At 40.0% G+C, this 10,410-nt stretch overlaps 1 protein-coding gene across 1 annotated transcript; it reads right to left on the reverse strand.

The window, feature by feature from the left end:
• Positions 1-1,025: 1,025 nt before the first annotated feature.
• CDC20 (cell division cycle 20) lies at positions 1,026-7,503 on the reverse strand. Its single transcript, XM_070939633.1, has 11 exons — positions 7,465-7,503; positions 6,547-6,766; positions 6,175-6,317; positions 5,968-6,064; positions 5,194-5,322; positions 3,447-3,643; positions 2,998-3,092; positions 2,641-2,872; positions 1,935-2,060; positions 1,681-1,798; positions 1,026-1,198 (listed from the first exon to the last, which is right to left on the reverse strand). The coding sequence occupies exons 1-11, from the start codon at positions 7,501-7,503 to the stop codon at positions 1,026-1,028; spliced, it is 1,569 nt and encodes a 522-aa protein (XP_070795734.1).
• Between the last annotated feature and the right edge of the window lie 2,907 nt (positions 7,504-10,410).

A 10,410-nucleotide genomic window follows, 5' to 3' on the forward strand; every position in this document is an offset into this window, starting at 1 on the left:
TCATCATTTTTCCATAACGGCCAAGAATCATGGAAAAGCTCCAGTGCTTGGCAAAGATGAGCTGAGGCTAATATTGGTCTTGATTAGGCTTGGCTTTTGACAATTTCCACTCAATCAGAAGGCAGTAAAATCATTTGTAGTACTGTTCAGGTTACAGTTGATTTGATTGAAGCTAAAAAAATCATAGAAGTGCTAGATTCACTCACCAGCATTTGGGATATTAGAATGCCTTGAGTTTAAAAGAAGTGCAAGAAATAACAAAGGAGCGGAGGGATTAACTCAGGATAAACTTCCATAACTGCTGAGGCTGATTTCAAAGAAAATAGTTTTGGAAGAGCAGTCTTAAATATCAGCACACATAGTTCAGTAAAAACACTGGGTTCAGCTAAGCAATTTTGCAATATCTATCCGTTTGGTAAGGCAATAATAGTTGGCAAGCAAAATTCTTAGTTATGTATTTCCCAATAAAACCGTTGGTCCGTAACAGGATGTTGCATCATCTTGAGGTAGACAAACTGTCAATCATCCTACATAGTATGCGGGTTTTGCATTGGTGCATGAGGGCACCAGCTTCAATTACAACTTGAAAACACATGGTACTTCAAATCCCAAACTAATATTTCAGGTTAACTCTCAATTCTGAAACCTACAGTAATCTGTCCCACAATTCAAGAGGGGTGGAGGAGGGAAGCTAAATTGTTCCTCGAAAGTCAAGAAAAGACCAAACCTAAGATAATTTGCCTAGTAATAAAGCTGCCAGAGAGATTTAGAAAAGGAACATTATCAGTTGCATCAGGAGGAGAGTCTGGTCTTTTATTTTTCTTCAATAGTTAGTTTATTTTTATTACAATGGTATACAAGCCAAGTCCTAGCAAACAGCCAATATCAATTAAAGTCATTCACACCATTTGTGATTCATATATCAATCCATATACCAACACTATTTCTAAAGGAGAGCGAAATATTTATTAATAGTTTAAAATTCTGTACATAAAGCAATAGATTGGAAGGGAGTTGGATGAAACTCAGCGAATTCCTTGATGGATAATGCTGGTTTTAGTACTGCTCTCTTTCTCCTTCTTACGTGCTGGGTCCAACTCAAAGCAGCGCCAAAGCCTCAGTGTTTCATCTGCTGCTGCTGAAGCAACTGTGGTTCCATCTGGGCTCATAGTTAAGCTTAGCACCCTAGCAGTGTGACCTAAGGAAAGATATTTTACAAATGACTGTAAACGATAGTTGGTAATCTATTCGAGTTGGCATAGGCATTTTTCTTTGTGGAATAGAGCACCATAACCTGTAGATTAAATTAATCCAGCCCAGGAAAAGCAATCATTTTGGCCACTGGCACATTTGTATTTAGGAGCAAAACAAAAATCTCACACATTTACAAGAGCTGCTCCACTGAGCACAGCCAAATTTAAAACATCAATTTACCAGGCAAGAAAATAGCCCTTAGCATGCAGTCTATCCCTGTGGAAAGTTTGTTGGGCTCAAAGACAATTTTGTAAGTATGTTTAAGTTTTGTGCTGATGTCAGTGTCCTGTAATTACATAAAAAACTTTAAAAAGTGAGACAGGGATGTCGTTGGGTGTCAGGAGGAATTGTTGGTACACATTGATGTTCGTGGGATTCCTAGTACCTTTGTTGATGTAATTGCAGTATTTATACAATGGGTCTTACCTTTCAACTCAGTGACCTTTGACATAGATGGGTATTTCCACACTACCAGTTGGTTTTGAGCAAACCCATGACCAGACACAAGTTCTTTATAGTTTGTAGACCATAGTACTGCACAGACCTATTAACACGAGAAAGTGTCCCAATAAGTAAAATATTGACTGGATATAACCTTATGTGGGAAAAAATGCAGCATGTTAAATTTAAAGTGTTGAAATAATCCTTACTATTCTTCGAAATGTATTAAGCAAACCTACCTGGGACTGTGCATCTACTGTGTTGAGGCAACTCCCAGAGCACACATTCCAGATCCTTATGTGGCGATCACTTGTTCCACCTCCTGTAGCCAGCACATTGGATTGCCATGGACTCCAAGCTACAGCCTGAGGGGGAAAGTGTACTGTTGTCACCATTCTCTGATTAGAAATACTGTGTTTGCAAACTATAGATAGTCCTCATTTTTGCAGAGGCAACTGGGCCATTAAGCAAAGAGATTGCTAAGTGAAATTACAATTGTGCTTATGGTCTTACTTCAGTTTTCCTTTGTTTTACAGACCTGTGAAGGTCATAGTTACTTTTTCATTACAGTCATAACTACAAATGGTTGATAAATGAGGCAATTGCTAAACAAGGACTACTTATCATTTAAGAAGCTTTATTAAAATGCTATCATTTTAATTTGTCTTGATTATTTTACAAACTATTGTCACTCTTATGCTGTCGGAACTTAAAAGTTGGTACCATTTTGGACTTTAAAAATCACATCTACAATCAAGATTTCTTTACTGTATTGCAAATTCCAGTTTCCAAGAGAACCCAAACTGCCATAGTTTGGATTCGGACCATACTGCAAGCTATAGAACTTGGTTAAAGAGCTACCCAAATGACCATTAATTGAACTTTATACCATATAATTTTGTGCCAAGATGTATGTCTACTCTCTAAATACAGATATGTACTCACCTTAACAGCTCCCTGATGTTGTGTAAAAGTTTGCACAGGACGTGGTGACCAGTTGTCCCCTTGAGCAACAGACCATATGTTTACAAGATTGTCATTGCCTCCACTGGCCAAGTAACGGCCATCAGGTGCCCATTTTAGCCCACATACTTCTTGTGTATGACCAGCAAGTGTTGCCACATGGTGTTCTGCCACACGAACATCATGATGATGTATGTGACCAGTCCGTGATCCACTGCAAGGGAAATTTAGAAAATTAGCATATTCTCCTATATCAAATGTACTATGAAAAATTATAAGCCACATGGCCTCTTCCCCATAAGTGCCCATGATATACCGATATTGGTTAGAAATTATTACCTGGACAGGATGTAGCTATTCCAACTTAAAGAACTCACACGGGATGAATGACTGACCATATTTCGTAGCCGCTTTTTCTGCTGGATGTCCCATAACTAAATCAATATAAACAGAGTCCAAATACCCAATCTTACTAATTTTTATTGTCTCATGGAATACAGCCCAAATGAGAAAATGCACAGGGCTGTCCCACTTGTTATGAACATATTTCATCTCAGATATGTAGAAATGAGAAATCAATCAAATCATGGCCATAAGGACTATCAAAGGAAGCAGTTTATAATTTTCCAATCCAAGTGTAACAAGCCCACGTTGGTTTAAAAATCAAATATCTCAGAGGTTTCCCTTTAAAAGAAATTTAACTTGCTTTAATATTTAAATATTTTTTTATTCTTCTCTGTCCCATTATCAGAATATTAGGTCATTAAATACAGCCTCAGTTGCCTCACCTGGACCTCGGCATTACTTGTGCCAATTGCAAGGTAATTTCCTTCTCTGATCCATGAAACAGAAGAGATGTAGTCATCAGGGTTTTCCATTTGCATGAGCTGGATTATTTCTCTGGAATCATAATTCCATAGATACACTGATTTATCCAGAGCCACGGCCAAAAAGTTGAGGGAGCTCCAATCAACTAAGTTCAGATCTAAATGAGAACAATACACACTAGTTTGGAAACATAAAGCCAAGTCAAGTAAAGATACAATCCCTTCCTCCCTCTCCATGGTAGCCATATCTAATACAACTTTAGTTCAGCATTCAATATCATCATTTCAGACATTCTTCTACCTAAAGTAAACCAGCTAGTGGTACCTGAACACACTTGTAAGTGGATCATAAGCTTCCTAACGCAGGAAGCAGCAAGTGAAGCTAAGAATCACATTGGATACCTGTACAATTAGCACAGCCCCACCCCACTCCTCAGGATGTGTGTGCTCTCCACTTTTCTCTACATACCAATGACTGCATCTCAAACAATCCATCTGTTAAACTTAAAAACACATTCGAGACGATGAATCTGCATACAGACGGGAGGGTTGAACAACTAGCCTTGTGATGCAACCAGAACAATTAGGAACTGAACATACACAAAACCGTAGAAATGGTGGTAGACTTTAGGAGAAACCTTCCTATACTACCACCTACATTACTAGACAACGCAATATCAACAGTAGAGACCTTCAAATTACTAGGTTCTATCATATCTCAAGACCTAAAATGGACACCTAACATCAACAACGTCATCAAAAAAGCACAACGAATGTTCTTTCTGCGCCAACTCAGGAAGCTCAAACTGTCCAAGGAGCTGCTGATCCAGTTCTACAGAGGAATTATTGAGTCTGTCATCTGTACCTCTATAAATGTCTGGTTCTGCAACCCAACAAGACAGACACAGACTTCAGAGGGTAATTAGAACTGCAGAAAAAACAATTACAACCAACCTGCCTTCCATTGAGGACCTGTATACTGCACGAGTCAAAAAGAGGGCTGTGAAAATATTTACAGACCCCTCGCATCCTGGACATAAATTGTTTCAACTCCTACCCTCAAAATGACGCTATAGAGCACTGCACACCAGAACAAAAAGAACAGTTTTTCCCCAAATGCCATCACTCTGCTAAACAAATAATTCCCTCAACACTGTCAAACTATTCACTAAGTCTACATTACTATTACTGTGTTTCCCCGAAAATAAGACCCTGTCTTATATTTTTTTGAACCCTGAAATAAGCGCTTGGCCTTATTGCCATGTGCTCAAAAGCCCGATTGGGCTTATTATCAGGGGATGTCTTATTTTGGGGGAAACAGGGTACTATTAATCTTCTCATCATTCCTATCACCCATCTCCTCCCACTTATGACTGCATGACTGTAACTTTGTTGCTTGTATCCTTACGATTTATATTGTTTCCTAGTATGATTTGATTGCTTATTTGTACTCTATGACTATCATTAAGTGTTGTACCTTATAATTCTTAACGAATGTATCTTTTCTTTTTATGTATACAGAGAGCATATGCACCAAAGACAAATTCCTTGTGTGTCCAATCACACTTGGCCAATAAAGAATTCTAATCTAATCTAATCTACAATATGGGGGCATAAAGAAACTGTAATATGGCAGAAGAGATAGGTATCCTCTGCACTTTGGAACAAAGTCTCACTAAAATTAAATTCCAAACCCATGGCTACTTACAGTAATCATTTCGAATGTCTGGGGCATCTAGAATCCGCTCCGACACAGAGGCTATGTATCTGTTTAACTTCCTTGTGGAGCCTGGTGTGCTCTTCTGACTGTAGAGCACTTTGAGATTGTTCTGGTATCCTGGAAAAGAGGTAACATAATTATCAGCATAAATCAAGAAAAAACTCAATGTTCCTATAATTCCAAGCTAACAGGGTCAATGAAAATTTTGGGAAATGGGAGTCTCCATTTAGAGGGCACTAGCTGGATTTCATTCAATATTTCAGACATCAATCTTAACATATCCAACAGGTACTATGTTAGAGAATAATGTAAGAGATGCTATAGAGTTCATTTTCTAGGGCAGTGAAGGATTGCATTATGAGAAAGTCAAGTTTTGTTCTTTTTTTTTAAACAAGCTGAACATAAACTAATTCAAATTAGCATCACTGCTGTTATTCAGGAAATGCAAAAAAAGCAGTTTTTTCCAGTGTGGTTCTAAATAGCCGCTTGAAACAATAAAAAAATAAAAAAACAAGTTTGTAAAAAAAGTCTAGTTGTCAGCTTGCTAATTAAACATCCCTAGACTAATTCCCATTAAAACAAAACAGCAGAACAATGGAATCAATTTGAATGAACTGGATTATGGACCACTGCTGCAATACCAGTTTAGAAGCCAGCTATTATTGATAGAAGCTTTTATCCACAAGAGATGCATCTGGAAACCCACCATGCACTTCATTTTTCAATTTACTTTTGTGTTGAATAAGCCCAATGTAGACTTACCTTCAGGAGCATTTTGAGGTTTCCCACTTAGTCGCAGGATTTTTGCCTCTTCTACATCAAAACCATTAAGATTCATTGCCCAGGCTTTCTGATGCTCCTTGGAGGGAGAGAAAACACTAAGAAATCAATAATACTGTACTTGATCACAGAATTCAGTAAGTACAAACTTGTGTGGCCATCACTGTACCAGACATTTAAACTCTTTACCTTCTTGGTGGGTGTCTCCTCAGAGGATTCCTCTTTGGTTAAGAGAAAATTGGCCACGTCCATTTGCATAACACTACGATTAGGGATGTATCTATCACCTCCAGTTTTGTTTGGAGTATTTTGTGATTTGGAACCAGATTTGCCTGCAAAACAGAAATTTCATTAATCTGTGTCCCCTCAGATAATTACTAGCCTGAAAGCAAGATTCTTTTATTGCTTTCCTCACGGTGTCATTAAGATAAACATCTTAATGTTATCTCCAGCACTGGAAAACAAATTGGACAATAGAAGAGAACAAAGAATTGGCACAATGTCTGACTTCATCACATACAGTGAGGTTTATCCACTTACTGGTTATAACACACATCTTACCTGGTGTTTTGGAAGGAGTCTTGCTGGTACTATGAGGCCTGTTAGCTGGTTTCATAGGCGAAGGAGCTATGGCATCTGAGGCCGCTCCAGTGCTGGGAGCAGCACCATCCTTAGCCTTACGCTGCCATCGTGCAGGAGGTACATTTGGTATTGGGGCATCAAGTTTCAACAACCCGTGCAAATCACTCTCAAACAGAAATTGTGCCATAGGGATGCAGTGCTGTGAAATCAGAAACAGGGAAGAATAAGTAAGTTGATCTCGGATAAGGAGAGTAAAACAAGATCATCAACTTTTATATGTCTTTGTATTTATTTATGGCTGTTCACCGCCCTGAGTACTTCGGGAGTAGGGCGGTATACAAATATGAAAAATAAATAAATAAATAAATCAGAAAAATGACTCATCTGCATCCACAGGATGGCTATAGGTTCACAAACCTTATTCCAGAATAACAAACCAGATAAGATTCAGGTGACTAATGTGGCCCTTACAAGCACAAGTGGCAAGAAAAGGTCACCTTCCTTTTCTTTTAATATTTTGCTTTTCCCCTCCCGCAAAATAGCTCAACAGAGTGAAGCTGTCTTTGGACTTAACGGTTTAATTTCTGGAGATTTAACCAGCAAACGTATCGCAATAAGACGAAATGGTGATTTTTTTTTCTTTCTCTTACTGCGATACGTTTGCTGATTCAAAGCAGCACGCTTTCTTCCTCCTACAATTTCCGGGTCTGTTTCTGGCACTGGTGGCCCGGGGGTGGTGATGGCGGGGGGAACATCTCGTGCACCGCGGCAGAATACATTGCAAGAAATATTGGGCAGAAAAGCTAAAAGGGGGGAAAAAAATCGAGAACCAGAAGAAAAACAAAAGTGCTTTTAGGATCCTAAAAAAAATTCGGGTCGGCGGAACCTCTTACTTACCAATGCTCTGACTCCAACTTTCCCGGCTCCTTCCGCCATTCAGGATTTAAACTTCCCACTTTGATCAACTATTGGCCCATTTCGAACTTAACGTCCGTCTGATGACTTACGGCTTGCCCGCCTTCCTTTACTTTCATTGGCTCTTCCATGTAAATGGGTGTGGCTTTGCGACCCAACGTTTCCCTGGATGGTTAGTTGTCTTGGATGGTTCCTTTTATGATTTACATTGTCGTAACGGGGGAAGTGGCGTGCGGAATGTTCGGCACGGGGTGGGGAGGGGAGGGGGAGCGTTTCCATGGCGCTTGACGCTGTCATTAAAATATTCAACGTTCTAAATCTAAAACAAACAGCTTCGGCTCGATGCTGAGGGAGAGGCAGGCCAAACGGAAGCCGCAAGAAATTACATTGGGGTCGCTTTTTATTTGATTGCTGAGCTTACATTGGTGTAACTGTAAACTTTTCTGATAAGCATTCTAGTGGTAAAATCGAAGAAAAGGTTATATGACCAGAAAAGAATGTTCTTAAAGATAATTGCAAGATTTATGGAAACAGACTTGTTTTCATGAGACGTTATACCAGAGGTCTTCAAACTTGGCAGCTTTAAGACTTGTGGACTTCAAATCCCAGAATTCTCCAGCCAGCTATGCTGGCTGGAGAATTCTGGGATTTGAAGTCCACAAGTCTTAAAGCTGCCAAGTTTGAAGACCTCTGAGTTATACCATATGATACTGCACATCCTCTCATAAAATGAGCCTCGCTATGGATAGTGGAACTCATCTGCGCTCAAATTGTGGGTCTCCAGACTTAATCTGGTTGTAATCTACATTCTTTTTCAGTTTTCCAAGGAACGAAATAATGTCCTAAAATAGAGACCTATAATAGATTTTTAATTCAGAAAGTCAGTTTGTTCAACTGTTGTTTTTTTTGGGTGACCAATAGCATCAGCATCTGCACCTTCTATTTGCAGGAAGGACCAAAATAGGTAGTACCTACAGGAAAGAAGCTGTTTAGCAAATACAGTTTTGAACTCGGCTATTTGAAAAATGGATCCTGAAAAAAAGTCCTCTGAGGCAGATGCCCTGCAGTCCTTCAGATGTTGCTGAATTATTTCCAGGGTGCTTTTGCTAGCAGGGTTGATAGAGATGCTGAAAGTTGTAGTTCACCAACTACAGATGAACAAGGCTTATTACTTGCTATATGTTACTTTTTAAAGCCTTATTCTGAATTCTCTTACAAAAATGCTCCATGTTCTGCCTTTTGTGCTTTGATTAGTACATTTGATGCTTCCCTTAATCTTGGATGCATTTTTTGAAGAGCACTCGGAGGCTCCAACTGGTCCAGAATGCGGCCGCGCGGGTGGTTATGGGCGCAACTCGTTGTGCCCGCGTGACACCCCTCCTGCGCGAGCTGCACTGGCTCCCAGTGGTCTTCCGGGTGCGATTCAAGGTGTTGGTTACCACCTTTAAAGTGCTCAATGGCATAGGACCCGGGTACCTTCGAGACCGTCTTCTGCCACCAATAGCCTCCCACCGACCAGTCCGCTCCCACAGAGAGGGTCTCCTCAGGGTGCCATCAGCCAAGTTATGTCGGCTGGCGACGCCCAGGGGGAGGGCCTTTTCTGTGGGAGCCCCAGCCCTGTGGAATGAACTGCCCCCGGAAATACGCAAGATCTCCGACCTCCGAGTGTTTCGTTGCGCACTGAAGACCCTGTTATTCCGCCAGGCAGGGCTATCAACTTAATAATTTTAATTGGGGTATTTTAAATGTTTGGGGTTTTAAATCGGCCAAATCTATGTAATTATTTTAATTTTTAATTATTGTTGTGTGTTGTGTTTTTAAATTGGCTGTACACCGCCCTGAGTCCTTCGGGAGAAGGGCGGTATAGAAATAAAATTATTTATTTATTTATTTATTTATTTTTCAAAATTCATTTTCAAAGATTTCAATATAGTCTGGGAGTTCTGGACTCATGACTCCTGCTCAAAGAGCAGGTGGCAGTCTTGACCAGGAGACCCTTTGTACAAATGCAGGTTGTGTGCCAATTATGCCCTTTCCTGGACCAACAATCCCTGCTCATAGTCACCCGTGCCCTAGTCGTCTCCCTCCCATCTTGACTATTGAAACACCCTTGAAAAATATCCAGAAGCTTCAATTGGTTCAAAATGTGATAGCATGCATGGTTTGGTGCAGGCCTAGATGTGCATATGTGTCATCATCTGTGGGAGCTTCATTGGCTGCTGATTTGCTTTGGGGTCCAATTCAAGATGCTGGTTGTCACTTCAAAGCCCTACATGGCTTAGGACCAGGTTATTTGAAGGACCATCTTTTCCCAATCAAATCTACCTGATCCACCAGAGCATGGAAGCAGGGAATGCTATGGTCCCCTCTCCTAAAAAGGTCCATCTAGTGGGGCCAAGAAGGGCCTTCTCCATGGTGGCTCCCTCCCTGTGGAACATCATCCCCACAGAAATAATTGGTTATCTTTTTGACACTCTTTCATAAGACATGGCTTTGCCAATGGGCCTGGGAAACCCAGGTGGGATAGAGCCCATGAAATGGCTTATTTGATTGTTTTTCCCGGGAATGAGGGGTTATTGTGTTCAATTACCTTTGATTGGTTTTATATTGGTTTTTTACCTTTATATTCTTAATAAATACATTTCTGGGACAACTCCACTGGAGAAATTTGGGTTTATTTGTTATTACACCAGATATAATTGCCATTGTTCTAACAGAATATATCTTTATACAAGGAAAATGGGAAGTAATTGCAGTATGCAGTCTCAGATCCCAGTTTCTTTTCTTTCCTCACTTCAACCTCTCCTCCAAGCGACGAGAGAGTACATTTATATTCAATATAACATCTTCAACTTGGCATTGGAATTGGCATCTCCAATTCTCTAGCTGACATTTTATTATAAAAGTGATATAAAAGTGACACCTTCA

This window comes from Pituophis catenifer, unplaced genomic scaffold (genome assembly GCF_029215685.1).
Source record: "Pituophis catenifer annectens isolate HBS135680 unplaced genomic scaffold, rPitCat1.0.hap2 SCAF_3, whole genome shotgun sequence".
NCBI lineage: Eukaryota > Metazoa > Chordata > Lepidosauria > Squamata > Colubridae > Pituophis > Pituophis catenifer.